This window comes from Geotrypetes seraphini, chromosome 1 (genome assembly GCF_902459505.1).
Source record: "Geotrypetes seraphini chromosome 1, aGeoSer1.1, whole genome shotgun sequence".
NCBI classification, from domain to species: Eukaryota; Metazoa; Chordata; class Amphibia; order Gymnophiona; family Dermophiidae; genus Geotrypetes; species Geotrypetes seraphini.
The window spans coordinates 267,056,045-267,076,804 of NC_047084.1; the positions used below are offsets into that span (position 1 = coordinate 267,056,045).

The 20,760-nt window shown below is 45.6% G+C and overlaps 1 protein-coding gene across 3 annotated transcripts in view; it reads left to right on the top strand.

Annotated features, from left to right (window-relative positions):
• Positions 1-20,760, top strand: part of LETM1 (leucine zipper and EF-hand containing transmembrane protein 1) — a 251,235-nt gene that overhangs the window by 30,880 nt on the left and 199,595 nt on the right. The window contains exon 1 of one of the 3 annotated variants that reach the window (XM_033951002.1): positions 6,134-6,187. The exons of 1 other annotated variant lie outside the window; for it this stretch is intronic. Coding sequence is in view for 1 of the 2 variants with exons in the window: in XM_033950987.1 (XP_033806878.1) it covers positions 8,823-8,901 (79 nt within the window). In the remaining variant the exon portion in view is untranslated. Of the gene's footprint in view, positions 1-6,133; positions 6,188-8,633; positions 8,902-20,760 lie in introns of those variants that run through there. One more of the 3 variants, XM_033950987.1, reaches the window with a different exon arrangement.

A 20,760-nucleotide genomic window follows, 5' to 3' on the forward strand; every position in this document is an offset into this window, starting at 1 on the left:
ACAGTTTTACTGAATTATGAGGCAAATCTGTGGAACATCGTAACTCTGATTATCTGATATTATTCCTATCTCTGAAAAGTGTAGAAATCTTAGGGATTTAGTCTGACCCTTATTTTGCACTGCATGTCTACCTTTGTGAAAGAGAATGCTGTCTGTAACCCACATAAAGTTTTTGGTCCATGTCAGAAGTCTATGTTAGGAATCTAATCTGATATTAACTTTGCATTACATCAGTGTCTCGCAAACTTTCTGGCCAGCAGCACACTAAATCCAGTGCTCCGGCCGGAATTACGCATATGTTGACGCGATGATGTCACATACATGCGCAGAGGCCCATCTGGAGAGATATGGGAGGTGCGGGAAGAGGAGGAGAGATGCCAGCCAGGAGGAGAGTCATCTGCACCGGCTGACTGCCTACAGGACGTGCCTCTTGCCGCAAGAGGTACGTCCTGTAGGCAGTCAGCCGGTGTGGACAACTCTCTTCGCCAGTGTATTGCAGCACACCTGAAATCTCAGGAGGCACATTGTTTGAGATACACTGCATTACATGTTTATGTTTATTTTTATTTAACAAAATGGGCGGGATATAAGATCACATATAACAAAGGCATTATAACATTTTCATCTGTTTTCCATTCCTTTTGCTGATAATTCCTAACATTCTATTTGCTTTCTTAGGTACCACTGCAGGTTGAACTAAGGCTTTCATTATATCTTCACTGATCATTTTCCTGGTCGGAGACTCCTAAAGTGGAACCCTGCATTACATAGCTATAGTTTGGCTTCATCTTTCCTACAAGCTTCACTATATGGATGTCAAGTATTCTGAGACTCAGTAGTTGGAACCTAAGAACAGTACCGGGCAGAGCTTTGGATTCTTGCCCAGAAATAGCTAAGTAGAAACACCCCCCCCAACAAATTTTTAGATTGAATCAGGTTGGGCAGACTAGATGGACCATTCATAGTAACATAGTAACATAGGAGATGACAGCAGACAAAGACCATGCACGGTGCAGCAATCGCAAACTCTTGAAAGTTCTACAAGCAAGTCTTCTTGCGAGGCTGTCCGCTATGGGGCTCCGTGGATGACGTCACCCACATGTTGAAAATGTAAACAGAACTTCCTTGATCAAGTGTTCTGAGACTCAGTAGTTGGAACCTAAGAACAGTACTGGGCAGAGCTTTGGATTCTTGCCCAGAAATAGCTAAGAAGAACCCCCCCCCCCAACAAATTTTTAGATTGAATCATATTGGGCAGACTAGATGGACCATTTGGGTCTTTGTCTGCTGTCATCTACTATGTTACTATGTAAAGTTTACATGAGATCTATTTGCATGCACTGCTTTCATTGTATGCTAATAAAGCTCATGCATATTCATTGGGGAAATCCTGAAAACCCGACTGGATTATGACCCTCGAGGAGGGACTTTGACACCCCTGTTCTAGAATGTCTTGTATAGATTGAGAGAACTGTAGAGTGGCAGTTAAGTTGAGAGGTACCAAGCTGTTAGGTGTAAAGACTGCAGGTTGGGATGAAGTAGAGACAATTGACTCTGTGTAAGCAGAGAGGGAAACACTGGTAGAAGCAGAGACTCCCTGCTGCTGAGTTGAAGTAGAAGGAAGAACCAAGGTTGTCTGGGCCACCAAGGAGCTATCAGAATCATGGTGGTATGCTCCTTCTTGAGTTTGGCAAAAGACTTGAGAATCAGAGGGAAGGGAGGGAACGCATAGAAAAACTGATTTGCCCATTCCAGATGGAAAGCATCTGCCTCGAGGCGATGAGGAGAATATATCCTGGAGCAGAACTGAGGCAGCTTGTTGTTGTGGGGAGAAGCAAAGAGATCTATCTGAGGATTTCCCCATTGAGCAAAAACGTGATGTAGAGGCGAGGAATTGAGTGTCCATTCATGAGGTTGTAGAAGACGACTCAATTTGGCCGCCAGTTTTGCTGTCCTTGGATGTAGACAGCTCTCAGGAAGATGTTGTGAAGGATTGTCCAATTCCAAACCTTTAGAGCTTCTTGACAAAGAGGGAGAAATCCCATTCCTCCCTGCTTGTTGACATAGTACGTGGTAACTTGGTTGTCTGTCCAAATGAGGACTACCTGGTCATGAAGAAGATGCTGAAAAGCTTTGAAAGCATTGAAGATTGCTCTGAGTTCCAACAGATTGATGTGACACTGACTATCCGTGTTGGACCAATGGCTTTGAGTACGGAGACCATCGAGATGAGCCCCCTAAGCGTAAGTTGAAGAATATGTCGTGAGAATCTTCTGATGCGGGGGCGTGTGAAAAAGCAAACCTCTGGAAAGATTGGAAGAGAGCATCCACCAGTGGTGAGACTGTCTCAACGAAGGAGTCACTGTAATGTGTTGAGAGAGTGGGTCGCAAGCTTGCTGCCACTGATATGCCAGGGTCCACTGAGGAATTCTGAGGTGAAGTCTGGCAAAAGGAGTCACGTGAACTGTAGAGGCCATGTGACCGAGAAGAACCATCATTTGTCTTGCTGAGATTGATGTGAGGGAAGACACTTGCTGACAAAGGTGAACGAGAGCATCTTGACGTGTTTTAGGAAGTATGGCTCCGATAAACTGCAGAGTTTGGGAGGGACATAACTGGGACTTTGGAAAATTGATTTAGAACCAGGACTTTGGAGAAACGCTATAGTCCGTTGGGTCGCTACAATAACCTCCTGTTGAGATGATGCTTTGATGAGCCAGTCGTCCAGATATGGAAAGACTTGAGGACCCTGCACCTGTAGTGTTGCAGCCACCACCACCAGGCATTTTGTGAAGACTCTGGGAGATGAGGTGAGTCCGAAAGTAAGGACTCGGTACTGAAGATGAAGATTCCCCACCCAAAATCTTAGGAATCTGTAAGAGGCTGGATGAATTGGAATATGAGTATAAGCCTCTTTAAGATCTAGGGAGCATAACCAATCCCCATGATCCATCAGATGGTATAGTGTTGGAAGAGAGAGCATCCAAAACTTTTCTTTGACAATAAATTTTTTGAAGGCTCTGAGGTCCAGGATAGGTCACTAATCCCCCGTCTTCTTTGGGACTAGAAAATAACGGGATAAAAGCCCGTGTCCCGTTGAGTCAAGGGGACCTCCTTGATAGCTCAAAGGCGAAGAAGAGCCTGAGCCTCCTGAAGAAGGGAAGTTGTGATATGCTGGAAAGAAACTCTCTTGGAGGGAGATCTTTTAGAAATTAGTTGTTGAGACAACTGCGGCTTCTCAAACCCCTTACAAGGAATCGTACGGTAATGAGATTCCATTTTAGAGGGAATAGCTGGGAATGAATAAGGAGTCTCCAGATTCCTGAGAAAAGTTTGTTCAACACAGGATTCATAGGCAGTCTCATAGTATTCTTTGGCAGATGGGGCAATTCCATTTCAGCCAAATATTCAGGAGTATACTTAGACTCAGATTGAAGATCAATCTGAAGAGCCATACTCATATCAGAAATGCATCTTGAAAAAGATGTGGATTTTGAAGTTAAAGATTCCTCAGGAAGAGAAGTGGAGAGAGACCTAGGCGCCACTGAATAAGGAGAAGCCTCCCTGGAGTATTGAGAAGGAAGGTCTGTATCCAACATAAGAGTCACAGAAGAAGCTCTGCTGTGTGATATAGAGTCAGAATGCTTACGTTTAAGGAGCCTCGATGGAGAAGTCCCAGGAGTATGAGGAATTGAGAGCCTTGATTCGTGCCTTGTAGAGAGAGGCGAAGAAGGATCCCTTGGGGATGGTCTCGAGAGAGGAGTCCAGGACCTAGACTTGTCTCGAGGTGGAAAGGTACGAGGCATTGAAAGCTTTAGAGTTCAAGACCTATGCCTGGACTTGGAAGGGGTCTCGATGGGCCTCGACAAACGAGGCATAGGAGACTCTGTACTCTTCCGAGGAGACTCTTTAATCTTCTTTAAAGCGAGGTGCCTCGAGGACGAGGAGTGCTTCGAGTGAGGCCTCGAACAGATTGAGTAGCTGAAGACTCTGACCTGGAAGGATGAGGCAAGGAGTCACTGGAGGACAATGGTTAGACCGATGAGGTTTTGCTCGTAGTGCATCTACAGAATGCTCAGGCTGGCTTGCAGAAAGCAGGGTCGAGGCAGGGGCAAGCTTTGCCAAAACAGTGGTAAGCTGCATGGTCAGTATGGCTTGCAGCATATCCTCGAAGACAGGCACTGAGACCAAGGACTCTGATCTGGAAGGTGCAGCAGTGCGCTCCATTGAAGACGACCTCGAAGATGAGTGTTCCCTATGTTTGGAGGCACGCTTAGAAGGAGGTCTCGTAGAGGCCGGCATGACTGCACTCATTGCCTGGAATGCCTGAGACTCAGCTTGGAGGCTTCTTAGGTAGCATATCTGCAGAGGGAGACTTGCCTGAGGACGAGACCTTAAGAGGCACAGCAGATGAGGCTGAGGGTGACTTGCTTGAGGACGAGGCCGCCATGGGGGTCGAGGCCGAGGCCTTTTCTACAGACTGCTCCATAGGACCAAAGAGCTCCGGGATCTTGGCACGACACCTCCGGAGAGCTTGTTTTTGAAGCGCAGGCAGGACTCAGGACAATGTTCAGGCCCCAAGCACTTAATACACCAACAATGGCATCAGTGAGAGAAATCACCTGATTACACTGGCTACACTTATTAAACCTGGTAAGAGGCCGGGACATAGAAAAAAAACGGCCGCAAAGAAACGAGGGCTGGCGGCAGGGCCTGAGCCCAAGCCCCGCCAGACCAAAATCGACGGAAGAAAAATAAAAGGTTTTTTATTTTTTTTTAAAAGAGATGCACCACATAGCAACTAGAAGAAGAAATAAATAAATAAAAAGAGAAAGCCGCGGTGCGAGAAGGCAACTCAAAAATCAGCAGAGCTGAGAAAATGGGTGCTTCTGGCTCCACAGAAAACTGAGGTACCTCACAGGAGACGGACGACCTACATTCGGCGGGAAGGCACTCGCTCATGCGCAGTGCAGCACTCGCAAACTCTTGAAAGTTCTATAAGCAAGTCTGCTTGCGAGGCTGTCCGCTACGGGGCTCCGTAGATGATATCACCCACATGTTGAGAATATCTGCCTGCTTGTCCTGTGATAACTGTAGAACCAGTTATAGTATAGCCTAGGCTGATTTGAAGGAACTTTTTAATCAGACTGAGCATTCCACTTTGTCATTGCAGTTGTTGAACACATAGAAACACGATAGATGATAAAGGCCAAATAGCCACCTAGTCTGCACATCCGCAACAACCACCATCTCCTCCTCTCCTAAAGAGATCTGTTGTACCTGTCCCACACTTTATGGAATTCAGATATAGCTTTTATCTTCACAACCTCTACAGGGAGACTATTCTGTGCATTTACCACTCTTTCTTAATATTTCCTCAGATTACGCCTCATCCTATGCCCTCTCATTTGGGAGTTTCCTTTCAAACAAAAGAAACTCACCTCATGTGCATTTATTCCATTTAAACATCTCTATCATTTCTCCCCTTTCCTCCAAAGTATACATATGGAGATCTTTAAGTCTGTCCTCATAGGCCACAGAAGCCTTTTTTTTAGTTGGTGTTTGTTTAATGACTCACAAGCATACTCAAACCACAGTCTTTTTCCACAAATGTATTTTTATTAAAAGCAAAAGTGGATTGAATTGTATAGCAATAAAGTTATTGGGATTAAAAAAAAAAGTTAATAGATCCAAGATGGCCGCGGCTAAAACGTGCTGAGAAGTACGCTTCTAAAATGCTCTGCTCTTCATTACTCCTTTTTCTTCGTGGGGGCTTTTGCGGCCAGATTTCTTTAGCGATGCCGAAGAGGAGAGGGAGGAATGCTGCTGGCAACTTGCAGTGCTCCACTGTACCGACTCTCAGCAACATTGAGCAGTTACTGCGGCGGATGTCAGCCCGCTGAGAGTGTCGGGGTCAGGCAAGACTGGAGTTGTCTCTCTTGGGCCAGATATATTAGCCCAGATGTCCGAGCGCTACTCCCGCAGCCCTAGATTACCAGCTCTCCAAGTGGTGAAGAAATCCCAGAGCTGGGGGAGGTCCTTTCTCCTGAGGCAGTCATCATCACTATGGAGAGGGTGGAGGCAGAACTCCCTGCACAGGGAGTTTCTGCAGGAGAGTAGGAGGCTAGTCCAGCAGTGGGTGGTGGAACAACCCAAACAGAACAAAACCGGGGAAATTCTTCAGAGGGTGAGCATTTCTACACTCAACAAAAGCTTCCTTTATAGGAGAAGCCAGCTCAGATGACTCTAGAGTCCTTATGGGACTTAATGGCTAATTTTGCTAAAACTATTAGCCCCAATTTCCAGTATATAGAGACTAAGTTGATTCAACATACCAAGGAGCTTAAAGATTTAAAAGAAGATCTCACAGTTTCAAAATCATTTGTTCAAAAGCTTGACCAAGACCTATTATTATCTAAACAATTACAGGAGGCCCTAGTTAAAGATAATGTGAACCATAGAAGGAAGTTGGAAATGCTTGAGAACAATTCACACAATAATAATTTGAGACTTATAAATTTTCCTAGACTAAAGGCAGTAACTTTTAGGGAGATGCTTAGGAGATACTTGATATAAGTTCTACAGGTCCCAGAAGATTCCTTACCCTCATTCTCTCAAGTGTATTACCTACCAAATAAAAATGGGCCTCAATTACAGGAAAAAGAATCTGATCAAGCACCATTGAATGTATCAGAAATTTTGGAAACGTCTGATAAGGACATAGTAATATCTTCCACATTGATATTAACAGTACACTTCTCCCTCATTATTTGCGGGGGATACGGGCAGAGCCGGATCGCGAATACTTGCTGATAGTCGGTATAGTCAAATTTAATAAACTTGAATTGCGAAAAACCGTGATTATCCAGCTCTGACCCACCCCCACCTCCATGCCGCCTTCTCGGCCTTACCTGGTGGTCTAGAAGGCTTTTGGGCCAGGAGCGATCTTCCTTCGCTCCTGCCCCATGCAGATCGCCATGAGGAAATGGCTGCTGTGAGTTCCCGTAGTCTCTCAAGACTATGACGGGAACTCCCTACAGCCATTTCCTCATGGCGATCTGCACAGGGCAGGAGCGTAGGTAGATCGCTCCTGCCCCGAAAGCACGCTAGATCACCAGGTAAGGCTGGGAAGGCGGCAGGAAGGTAAAAAATATGGTATTTTAATTTCCCCCCTCCCCAGAAAAAAATCGCTATTATGTGAAATCTTGAGTGCAGAAACCGCGAATGGGGAGGGGGAAGTGTAGCTCTTTCAATAGATAAAGTATGGTTATTGAGGCTTTTTTTAAAAAAACAAACAGAATTTCCTGGATGTAAAATTCAAATGTATCCTGACCTTTCCAGAGAAACTCAAAAACGCCGCAGGGAATTTCTTCTTTTGAAACCAGGGGTCATCCTGATGGGGGCTACATTTTATCTGAGATATTCTTGCAAGTGTATTATTTGCCACCGCTCAGTTAAATATGTTTTCTATGAACCTCAACAGCTGACTGCTTTCTTGGCTTTATCCTAAATGGATGTAGAAAAATGAAGTGCTTTATAAATTAATAAGTTACTCCTATTTCAGGACTATGTATAGCATATTCTAAGATAGGTATATTTCTCTAATTTCTCGTTTGTTTGAAATCTTGGATCCAAAACAGAGTACTTGAGTTGTTAGCTAAAAAAATGTTCTTCAGTTCTAAGATATCAAGGTGTAAAGTTTTATACTTTGAATATTAATATCTTGTCTAATAACTTTCTGTACAAGTGTATACTTGATTTGTAATTTGAAAATTTATAAATAATAATAATAATAAAAGTTAATAGTTTAATTCATTATAATTATGACCAGTGGTGTAGTAAGGGGGTGGTGGCCCACCCCAGATGCAGTCTTGGTAGGGGCATTGGCACCTATCATCTGCCTGGTTCCTTCTTGAACTCCCCCACCCCTGCCAGGTGCCCCTTCCCTCATCCCTCTTGTTGTCACTTCTGGGCCCTGCACCTAGGAAGTGGTGTCAGAGGGACAGTAAGTTCATGATGATGTCCCCTCCTGGATAATTAAAAAGGTACGGGGAATGGAAGGAGCACATGTGGGGGAGGGGCACCACTCATCCTCTCTGCCACTGGTTATGTGTACTTTTCACTCAAAAAGTATATTAGGCAAGTTCTTTTTTTTACTTTCACTTAAGTACATTTTATTATTCACTGTACTTTTAATTATTAAACAAATTTATTTTTACTTATTCTGACCTGGTTAGCTCTAAGAATTCAGTAAAACTTTTATTTTTTCTTAATTTTGTTTCTATTCCCGTAAAAATGTTAGAAAATATATTTTATCCGTAGACAGACACATACATGTTCTTTACTACTTAGATATAATTTGTTTACATCATCTGTTGCGTTGGAAAGAATAAAAATTGCTGAGTGTTTCAGCACTGAAATGTATTAACGTTCTCAACACATCTTCTATGCAGACAAAAAGAAAAAAATATAGTTCTAGCAAGGTCGTAAGGTAAGAAGAGTACTTCTTAACTTTGCCATTAGTAAATACCCAGCCCACAGACTGATTAGAAGAAATATCTTCTCCTGAGGCATAAACAAAAAAGTACACTCCAAACACAGTTTCGAAGTCACGTGACAAGAGCACGCCTTGCTCGTAGTGTTGGGCTTTTAGCGCATGCGTATTGCAAAGGTACCGCGCTCTGGTTGTAGGCGTGGGATCGTTGGGAACAGGCCGGAGGAGGATGGAGCAGGTCGTGGATTGCCGGGAGTACACCGCTGGGAGGTCGCACTGATAACGGAGAACCTAGGAGCCCGTTCGGTGTTCGCTGAAGCTCGGGGAGATGGCTTCAATGCTGCTCAAAATCTTCAGGCCATCCTTGCTGAGAGCATCTGAGGCTTCATGTAGAGAAGTCAGGAAGGGTAAGGAGAGGGTAAACGGGCAAGCGCGCTGGTTGGTGCACTGTGACGAATCGTTTCCTGGCTCAAGAGACAGGCGAGGCGTATGCATCTGCTTCGGCCTTCTGTCACCGACTGGTAGGGTGTGTGTTAGTAGGTTGAACAAGTGTCCAGTAAGGGAAAAGTCAACGTTATTAGCGTTATCCTTCTCGGAATCTATGTCCGTAATGACCTGTAAACCTACTGTGTTATTAGGCAGGTTCAGTGTAGTTGAGATTGTGCTCTGCCCTCTTCCCCTGGACTATATCCTCGTCTTACTTGGCCGCGTGTGAGGTAATAGGCAGGCGTGGAGACGGGTGGCAAACGAGCACCGGATGGTTCGATTGGCGGTGTGTGCTGAACGCTGTAATGTGGCCTGTTGCCATGGCGCCTGCTGTCACTGTCGTCATTCTTGTCTGGGGGCTCCCGCTTTTGCATTCCGTGAAAGCCTGACGAGACAATGCGCGGCAAGGCAGAGCTACGCTCAGAGGATGACTCATGAGACAGTGTTTATCGCTGATGCTTGCTCTGACTATGCCAAGGCTTGTGACTGAGTTGAATGAGTGTGACTTTGGAATTCTAACGTGTTTTATGATAGTGTTTCTTTGACTCCAGGTACTTTTCCTTTGACCCTTTTGGTATTCACTTATCAGCCTGCCCAACGGTATTTGACACTCTCTGCAAACCTTAAGTTGTGTGTCCAGCCATTATCTGCCTGCCCAGCAACTAACAGTCTAGCAGCTCCAACCATAACGGTGAGTGGTGCCCTTTTGTCTGTACCTTTTTAACTTCTCCGGCGTGAGCAGCATACCCACATTGGTGTCAGCTTGCCCTTTGACGTCACTTCCTAGGTGCGGGTCCCAGAAGTGACTGCAGACACAACACTGATGCTGACGTGGGCAGCAACCTCATGCTGGGGAAGTAAAAAAGGTACGGGGGGGAGCGGGGAGGTGGAGAGGACTGCGCCCAGTGCGGTCTGCCCCCCCCTACACCTCCCCTTATTATGCCAGTGGCTCCAACTCCCCTTCCCTAACATCATGTTACCAGCATCTCTTCTTTATTATGTCACCTTCCCTGGTGCCCATGTCCAGCACTGTTTTTGTAGGTGCCTACCGATTTAGGTGCCATATATAGAACCGGGCCCAAAATTTCCTGTCTCCTGGTGCCTTTCTCCAGCTCACAAGAAGAATAACTTGAGTTGTTGGGGATTCTCAAGTTCCATCAGCTGAAAATCTCCCTCAGTCTTTTGAAGCCCTGCAGCCCAGAATGCCATGCTTCCAAGTTGTGTGGTTGACTTGGCAGTAGCATTTCTGAACCCACTGGCACCTCGCACATGCTCAGACTTCGTGTATGCATGTGAAGTAAGCATATGTTGTATTATATGTGGTTTTATATCCCACCAAATCCTCATTCTAGTGCAATGTCTAGTGGTCCTTAAAGCTAGAATCTTGTATCTGAACTAGCAAGTTGCTTGCAGAAAACTGTCAATCATAAGAACATAAGAAGTTGCCTCCACTGGGTCAGACCAGAGGTCCATCGCGCCCAGCGGTCCGCTCCTGCGGCGGCCCATCAGGCATATGGCCTGTGAAGTGGTCCCTGACTGTTCCTATAACCTACCTCTACTTCTATCTGTACCCCTCAATCCCCCTATCTTTTAGGAACCTAACTAAACCTTCCTTGAACCTCTGTAGTGTGCTCTGGCTTATCACAACCTCCGAAAGTGCGTTCCATGTGTCCACCACCCTCTGGGTAAAAAAGAACTTCCTAGCGTTTGTTCTAAACCTGTCCCCTTTCAATTTCTCCGAGTGCCCCCTTGTACTTGTAGTTCCCCACAGTCTGAAGAATCTGTCCCTGTCTACCTTCTCTATGCCCTTCAGGATTTTGAAGGTTTCTATCATGTCTCTTCTAAGTTTCCGCTTCTCCAGGGAGAATAGCCCCAGCATTTCCAACCTGTCGGCATATGAAAAGTTTTCCATACCTTTTATCAGTTTAGTCACTCTTCTCTGGACTCCTTCAAGTACTGCCGTGTCCTCCTTGAGGTACGGCGACCAGTACTGGACACAGTACTCCAGATGTGGGCGCACCATTGCACAATACAGTGGTCGTGATACCCTTTTTAATGATACCCAACATTCTGTTCGCTTTCTTTGAGGCTGTCGCACACTGTGCTGATGCTTTCAATGTTGTGTCCACCATCACCCCCAGGTCTCTTTCAAGGTAACTTACCCCTAGCAATGATCCCCCCATTTTATAGCTGAACATCGGGTTCTTTTTTCCTACGTGCATGGCCTTGCATTTCTCTATATTAAAGCTCATTTGCCACTTTTTGCCCACTCTTCCAGCCTCGTTAGGTCTCTTTGCAGGTCTTCACAGTCTTTGTGGTTCTAACCCTGCTGCAGAGTTTGGTGTCATCCACAAATTTAATAACCTCACAATTTGTTCCCGCCTCCAGGTCGTTAATAAATATATTGAACAGGAGCAGTCCCAGCACCGATCCCTGTGGAACTCTGCTCGTGACCCATTGCCAGTCTGAGTAATGGCCCTTTATTCCAATCCTCTGTTTCTTGCCTGCCAGCCAGTGTTTGATCCATCGGTGGACATCCCCTTGTACCCCGTGGTTCCAAAGCTTTTTAAGTAGCCGTTCGTGAGGTACCTTGTCGAAGGCTTTTTGGAAGTCAAGGTAAATGATGTCTATGGATTCCCCTTTATCCATCTGGCTGTTTATTCCCTCAAAGAAGTACAGTAAGTTCGTGAGGCACGACCTTCCCTTGCAGAAGCCGTGCTGGCTCGCCTTCAGCTGTCCATTGTTTTCCATGTGTTCACAGATGCTATCCTTGACCAGTGCTTCCATCATCTTTCCCGGAACCGAGGTCAAGCTCACCAGCCTGTAATTTCCCGGGTCACCCCTTGATCCCTTCTTAAAGATGGATGTGACATTTGCTATTTTCTAGTCCTCCCCAGTTTTTAAGGATAGGTTACATATTTGGCGAAGTGTTTCTGCTATTTCGTTTCTCAGTTCTTTTAGTACCCTTGGATGGATGCCATCTGGACCTGGTGATTTGTCGCTCTTCAGTCTGTCTATCTGTCGGAGGACATCCTCTTGGCTTACCTCTAGTTGGACCAACCTTTCATCCTGGTCCCCATTTATGATCTCCTCAGGTTCTGGAATATTGGATGTGTCCTCGTGAATACTGACGAGAAGAATTTGTTTAACCTGTCGGCTATCTCTTTTTCCTCCTTTACCACTCCCTTCCAGTCTCCATCATCCAATGGTCCCAATTCCTCCCTGGCCGGTTGCTTCCCCTTCACATACCTGAAGAATAGTTTGAAGTTTCTTGCTTCCCCCGCCAGTCTCTCCTCATATTCTCTTTTTCCTTTCCTAACCACTCGGTGACATTCCTTTTGGTGCCTTTTGTGCTCCTTCTGGTTGTCCTTGGTTTGGTCCTTTTTCCATTTTCTGAACAGTGTTTTCTTGTCACTTATCGCCTTTTTCACTGCATTTGGTATCCACACCAGGTTTTTTGTTTGATTCTTTTTGCACCCTTTCCTAAACCTGGGGACATACAGATTCTGTGCTTCGTGCACCGTGCCCTTGAGTAGGGACCAGGCTTTTTCTACGGTCTCCATCTTCCTTGAGCTGCTGCTGAGTTTCTTTCCCACCATTTTCCTCATTGCCTCATAATTCCCTTTTCTGAAATTGAGTGCTGTCGTTGTGGTTCTTTTCACCTTTGATGTTCCTATTTCTAGCTTGCACTGGATCATGTTATGATCGCTGTTTCCTAGTGGCGCTAGTACTACCACCTCCTTTGCGGGTCCCCCTAGCCCGTTGAGGATTAGGTCAAGAGTGGCATCTCCTCGTGTTGGTTCTGTGACCAGCTGTTCCATGAAACAGTCCTTCAAAGCCTCCAGGAATTTTGTTTCCCTCGTGCAGTTTGAGTGTCCAATACTCCAGTCTATTCCAGGGTAGTTGAAATCCCCCATCAACACCACACTTCCGCTTTTGCATACCTGCCTCAATTCAGCCTCCAGGTCCTGGTCGTTTGCTTCCGGTTGTCCTGGTGGGCGATAGTACAGTCCCGATTTTAAGTCTGCTCCATTTCCTTCTGGTAGCTTAACCCATAGCGATTCCAAGCCGTCCACCCTTACTGTTGTTTCCATCCTGGTTGAAGGAATGGAGTCCTTTATTTATAACGCTATTCCTCCACCCTTTTTGTATGTCCTGTCTCTCCTATAGAGTTTCTTCAACTCCTTCCTAGGGAGCTGCTTCTTCCCCCTCAGTTTGTTTTCTGAAAGCAAGTTGCTCAGAAGAGTTTTCGACCTGTTGTACGGTTTTATTATTTTCTGGTATTTTTGTTCAGTGTTCTTTGGAGGCTTGGTGGGATCTCTGCTTGGGAGAAGATGCAAACTTGCACTGCAGAAGTTTGCTGCTAACAGGATCAGCCTTTCAGGAACACCTAGCTAGCTAGCTTGCTGGTATTTTTTATATCTCAGGAGCTGTCTTCTGCGCAGTGCTTGCATCCCTGATTCATTCAGGACCTTGAGCGCAGGCTGCTTGGGCTCTTTCTGGACTTGGTTGGGAATAACAGTGGACTGGCTGCGTGGTCTTCCCCCCCTCCCCCCCTGTTCACGGCGCAGTTTTCCGGGGGTTGAGGTTTAGTCCGTCCTTGGTCCGATTGACAGCCAGAAGACTAGGTTTGTTTATTGAATCTGTGAAACAGATTTTTTTTTCCTCCCTTGATTCTATCTGAAATCCTATGATGAAGCAGGCAGGCACACATGGCACAGTAAGTAAAGCTATTGAAGCCTATGGGGAAAATCAGGGGGGTCCCTAAAAGTTGAATTTGAGGGGTTTCTGACCCCAGAGTTAAGGTCTCAACCCCTCTAAAACCCCTTTCCCTGTGATTTATTTTTCTTCAGGGAGGTCTTCATGAGCTGTTTGTGGCACAATTTTTCTGCTGGCAGCCATCTTGTATTTTAAACAATCTTTTCTTTTCCCTCCATCTGCCTCAAAACCCCTTGATTTTGCTTCCATTTCAAGGGCAGGTACTCTTTGGCAAGAGCCTAGATAATCTGATGGCCAGTGTGACAGATCATTGCCCCAAGTCCTTACCAGACAGCCCAGAGTTTGGATTGGAGCAATTTTCAAGGCTCCCAAAGATTTTGTATGTATTTGGGATTCCAAACAATGCAGAAACCCTTTCAGAGATTGCATCAGAGATTCAATGGGGGCAGGAGACAACAAGCCTTAGGCTTTTGCCCCTCATCAGCCACTAAGAAAGCACAATGATGCCAGGTCAAGGGCTGAGCTCCCTCAGATAGGGGATAGAATGTCAGCTTTTTGGTTGGTCTGGTCTCAAATTGGTGCAGACCACTAGGTTCTAGATGTAATCTGGGAAGTGTACAAAATTGAGTTCTTTACCCTTCTGCCAGTTCACTTTGTAACTTCTCTAGCCAGTTGACTGTAGAGGATCCTCAAAGTTTAGGCTATGGTGAAAAGACTACTACTTTATCTTCTGTGGTTTCTAGAGTGGTGCAGTTCCTCCATAGCTTGGACTGGATAGTCAACATCAAGAAGAGTCAGCTGGAACTGACTCAGCACCTGGAGTACCTGGGCCAAGTATTTCTTCCAGAGCTACACAGACTGAAGCTCCAGAAGCAGATTTTGGAGCTACTCCAGAGACTGGCCCCCACGGTGTGGCATTATCTGCAGGTCCTGGGGTTAATGGTGGTGACCATATAGGTCACTGGTTTCAAACTCAAAACCTTTGGATTTGTAGGTACTTGGAGGGCCTCAGAAAAAAATAGTTCAATGTCTTATTAAAGAAATTACAATTTTGCATGAAGTAAAACTCTTTATAGTTTATAAATCTTTCCTTTTGGCGAAGTCTTAATAATATTGTAATTTATAGCTAAAGAGACATATGTTTTATTTTTCTTTTGTGATTATGGGGTCATTCCATGTCAAGTGATCAGATTCTTGGAAAGTGCCCTGCATGACCATCACGGATTTTGATGAAACTTCATATGCAGAGTCCACCATGTCTCAAACGAACTTTGGTAAAGTTTTAGTTTCGCCTGTGGAATATTTGTGGAGATATAGCCATTTGTTTGACCCCATACCACAATAAAATACAGTATGACAATGACATTCTGACAACTTTGAGACACAATATCTCCCGAGCTGTGTTTCCAAAAAAACTGTAACTTAGCTACCCTGCGCAACTTTTTGAGCTCTTTTCATTGCTACCAATAACAATTTTTGCCGAGCACTGATTGAATGCCTGAATTACAGTAAACTTGGCCGAAAAAATTAGTGCTCCAAAAAAGTCAAAGTTTGACATTACTTAGCTCCCACAATAATTGAGTAATAAATGCGAAATTTGGCGCATAATGTCTCAGTACAACGTTGTTTTCAAACGTACAATTTCAACCTCCAAGCTCTTTCCATTAGTTTACAAATTAAGTGTAAAGTTGCTAATTTGTGTAAAAAGGCCAAAAATAGGGTATTTTCAGCCTGCTTTTACAGAAAAATACCTTTTAGAAACTCTTTCAAATCAGTCTCATTAGAAAGAGCATATTTCAAACCCCCTAGAAAAGTGGACTTCATTTTTCAACGCAGGTTAACAATGGCTGAAAAAGGGGGACAAAGTTGGGAGACGTTGCCACGGCAACTATTTCAACATAGTTCTGTCATTTTTAAAGTTACAGTTTTGTATTGACGTAGTATTACTACTACTCTATTGCGTTGGTCCATGGTGACATTGTCACTACCAGTTCAAGAGTTTGAACTGGCAACCCCATCGCCATAGGGGTCACGCCCGATAGCTGTGCAATACCAGCCACGGGTGGGCCACTTCGTCCAGGTTCCCAAGCCTCGCATTTGGTTTCTTTGTCAAGGTTCCAAAGCCTTTTGTTGGTATCTTTCTGGTTCCAAAGCCAATGATTAGGGTGTCTTATCCTAGGTTCCCAAGCCTAAATTGGGTATCTTATATGGTTCCCAAGCCGAAGTGAAGTCCACTTTGATTTTAACTGCCAGCAATCTTTATAACATTCTGTTAAATTTTTGAGCCACTTTCTTCAATGCAGTTTCTGGAAATTGATATTGGCGGCCGGATGAAGGGGCACAAAGCATGCAGATGAGGTGTTGCTCTGGAACCCAACAAACGTCTTGCCTTTCTGGCCAATAAAACGAATGAGCTGGACCGTGAGGATGCATAAATTTTATCAATGCATCATTTTGTTCAATTGAGACTTCAACAACGTTGCCTATCCACCATTGATTATCGTAAGTACAGGCAACGTAGCAACCAGGAAAGATTTCGGACACTTTCAAATTTGGAATGGCAGTATCAGAAATTTTGGCAACAAAATTTATTGTGTCATTTGAAATTTTGCTGACACGAACCGAGTTTGAGTCGACTGGTACAAATTGGTGGTGCTCTCTAGTACCGGCTACTGTGCTGCTTTCATGCCATCTTTCTTCTTGAAACTTTTTGCTTTCTTCAATTTCTTCTTTTGGAACATAAATGTATTTAACTCCTTGTATATTTTGGTCACAAAAGTTAAATAGATCCTTTGGCGTCAATATTTGATCCGTTGATGGTCTTTGGAGGCTAGCCCGGGCAGCCAGTCGTTTAGTTGTTCCACCAACTCCATCGCAGGGTGATTTTCCGTGGCTAGTTCCAAAAAAATTCCATTCAGCCTCAATGTTGAAATCATTTCTGTGATTGCACAAATTTACAAAGTTCTTGTAGTTTTTATATTGTGCAGCTGAGCTGTCACTGAAGTAGTATATTTTGGTAATGTTTGTTTGAGTTACCAAAAATTCGATCAACTTTTGAATAAACACGTGTACAGATATCGTATCATGTTGCATATGATCAGAAATAATGCAACAGTTTACAACTTGCAATGTGCCCACTTCATTGAGGTAATATGCAACAAAAGGATGTACCGTAGCTTGTGAATTTTCCCAGTGAAAGCCTTGTGCGGCATCCTGTACAACAAATGAGTAATTTTCAGCGAAATCCATCAAAACGATCATTTCCGTTTCTTTTAAGCCTGTCTTCAACATCTTCAAATATTCACTTTGATGTTTTGAAATGAAATGGTGGCTTGTCAACTTCCAAATCTTGCTTGCAAGTCTTTCAATAAAGTTGTCCATGGTTAGTACGCTTGTTTCTAATGTTTTACGGTCAGCGTGAACCCATTGCTTAAATTCTATTGATTCTTCTGGATCTAAATCCTTGAATATTTCTTCCAGGTATGCTGTTAGTGCTTCTTCACCAGGGAAGTTTTGACATCGTTGTAGCATACAGTCCTTGACATTTAGGTCGCACACAGTTTTTTCCATAAGAACTTAGTAGTTCTCTTTGACATTGGCGCCTTGTAGCATGAGCTTTACATTTTGATGTATCGTGCAGACACACACGGAGTGTGCACCTGATGCACCAACTGTTACACACTAGAGAATGACACGGGGAAAAAATCTGTCCCCGTCACCGCCCCGTCACCGGCCCACCATCCTCTGCACCGCCCCGTCACCGCCGATCCCTTCACCGCCCCGTCACCGTCACCGCCATCCCTTTCACCGCCCCGTCACCGCCACTGCCATCCCATTCACCGCCCCGTCACCGTCCCCGCTGCATCCATATAAGCCTTTTTCCTTTCACTCCCTCCTTCCAATTTGAGCCGGGAACACTAGCGATCGCACGGTCCCCGCGGCCACTACCTGCCTGCCCGGTCGATCCTGGTGTTTGGCCGGCTCTCTCCCTTCTCCTCACCTTGGTTTGTGGGTTTTCTTTTTCGGCAACCTGCGCGCTTTCCCAGGGAGCCGCACACGCGCGGCTGCTCAGTGTTCGATCTTCTGCTCTGCTGCAACTTCCTGTTTCCGGTTGCGTCAGAGCAGAAGATCGAGGCTGAGCAGCGGCGGGTGTGCGCGGCTCTCTGGTAGCGTGCGGGTCGCCGAGGAGGAGGATCTGCGGACTGGGGTGAGGAGAGGGGAGAGAGCTGGCTGGACACTGGAATCGATTGGGCGGGCGGGTGTGAGCTGCGGGGACCGCGCGATCCTTCATGCCTCACTGCGGGGGACAAGACCATTCACCGCCCCGCGGGCGATGAATGGCCTTGTCCCCGTCGCCGCAGCGACTGCTAGTTTTCTTCCCCGTTTTCGGCGGGTGACCCGCGGCTAAAATGCGTTGGCCGCGGGTAAACCGCCACCGTGTCATTCTCTGTTACACATCACTTTGGCCTGAGCTCACAGAATTTGGAAAAACCAATTTCAGTTCCGTATTTGTTACAGTACGCCACGTACAGCTCTTTTAAATTACACAACAGCAGCCACTTTTGCTTTTGTACTTTTAAACCATTGAGGTGGACTGAAATGCAATCTTTTTTGCCAGGACATATTCTGCTGAATTCATCGTCTTCGTAAAAATCTTGAACTCTATTTGCAATTTCTTTTGGAAGGGACTTGCCAATTTTTGCATCAGGTATAGAACAAATGCCTTTCTCTTTCTTTACTTTTTGGGCTGTTCTGACCATGCGCTCTGAAACGCCAAACTTCATTGCTGTTTCCTTTATTGACCAACTTTTTGGGGCCATCGTCAATAATTGAACTTTCATTGACCTGTTGGATATTGCAATTTTCGTTTTCATTTCTTCAATGAGGTCAGTGTAATCTTCATATAACTTGCATTCTACAGACTGACGAGACGGCCCAACTTCTTCAGCTGAAACTCCAGCAGCAGATGTAATCTTCTTGGCTATCACATTCTGCACACGTTCAATTTTTCGTATCACATAGCCGGCTTTATCTCTACTAGCTAACCTTCGAATTTTCAATGGAGAGGTTCCTAAAGCAGTCAAGCTTTGATCAACTGCATCGGAGATGCTGATATCAAAATCGTCTGAAGATGAAGATGCTGCAGTAGCTTCACTCATTGAAACGTATTGGGCTTTGCACCTACTGCAAAGTTTCTGACCTGGCTTGATATTTATTTTTGCCACTTTTCTAAAATCATTAGACATGGCAAGATCGACTTTTAACAATCCACTTTGAACAATGTGATTTTTCTTTTCAAATGGATTACAACACGATGTTTGCTTTAATTCGTATTTGTCGAGATACTTTGCTTTGTGGTGGAGGCAGATTTGGTCTTTATCCATCAGTTCAACTTCAGAGCGCCGAGTGATAAGCAATTTTTCATCGGTTGACAAATTATGTAAAAAAATGAGCCCACATTTTTTTTAGAATAAAATGTGCCGTCATGACACTTTAACAACAATTTTTGCCCAATGGCACAGTCTGGCAGAAAAGGATTATTATTAGTCGATTCGTTGGCATCCATTTTAAACTGAATTAATAATAATGTGGATCTGAAAAAGAAAACAAGTTGTAATTTGTGATCTGCATGCAACAAAATTATCACCTCAATTTCTAGTTAGGAATAATCATTAATTAAGAACACTATAATTGTACCCAAAGCTTGAGTAAAAATAAACAGGGAAAAACAGTGTGAAAAGTGACATAATTGTAAGTTGAAACGTAGGCCGTTGCCATGGTGACATCTCCCAATTTTGTCCCCCTTTTTCGGGCATTGTTAACCTGCGTTGAAAAATGAAGCCCACTTTTCTAGGGGGTTTGAAATATGCTCTTTCTAATGAGACTGATTTGAAAGAGTTTCTGAAAGGTATTTTTCTGTAAAAGTAGGCTGAAAATACCCTATTTTTAGCCTTTTTTCACAAATTAGCAACTTTACACTTAATTTGTAAACTAATGGAAAGAGCTTGGAGGTTGAAATTGTACTTTTGAAAACAACGTTGTACTGAGACATGCGCCAAATTTCGCATTTATTACTCAATTATTGTGGGAGCTAAGTACCGTATTTTCGCGGATATAACGCGCACCATTGTAAAACGCGCACAGGGGTATAGCGCGCAGAAATCACGATGATATGTACAAAAACTTTTCTATACCGCGCTCAGGCATATAACGCGCATGCTGCCCGACTCTCCTCTGGCCACCCCGACTCTCCTTTCGCTCTCCCCGACTCTCCTCTGGCCACCCCGACTCTCCTTTCGCCCTCCCCGACTCTCATCTGGTTGCCCCGACTCACCCTGACTTTCGGTGCACTGCCCCGACTCTCCTCTGGTTGCCCCGACTCACCGTTCACCCGCCCTGACTTTCGATGCACTGCCCCGCCTCTCCGTGCCTGTCCCCCTTGAAGTCCTGTCCCCCCTTGAAGGTCTGCCTGTCCCCCTTGAAGATCTGCCTGTCCCCCCTTGAAGTCCTGTCCCCATCCTGAAAGCCTGATGCCCCCCCTCGACGTCCGATTCTTCTCCCCCCTCGGCAGGACCACTCGCACCCCCACCCCGAAGGACCGCCGACTCCCCGACAATATTGGGCCAGGAGGGAGCCCAAATCCTCCTGGCCACGGCGACCCCCTAACCCCACCCCGCACTACATTACGGGCAGGAGGGATCCCAGGCCCTCCTGCCCTCGACGCAAACCCCCTCCCCCCAACGACCGCCCCCCCCCCAAGAACCTCCGCCCGTCCCCCAGCCGACCCGCGACCCCCCTGGCCGACCCCCACGACACCCCCACCCGCCTTCCCCGTACTTTGTGTAGTTGGGCCAGAAGGGAGCCCAAACCCTCCTGGCCACGGCGACCCCCTAACCCCACCCCGCACTACATTACGGGCAGGAGGGATCCCAGGCCCTCCTGCCCTCGACGCAAACCCCCCCCCCCCCAACGACCGCCCCCCCCCAAGAACCTCCGACCGAACCGCGACCCCCCTGGCCGACCCCCCCACCCCCCTTCCCCGTACCTTTGGAAGTTGGCCG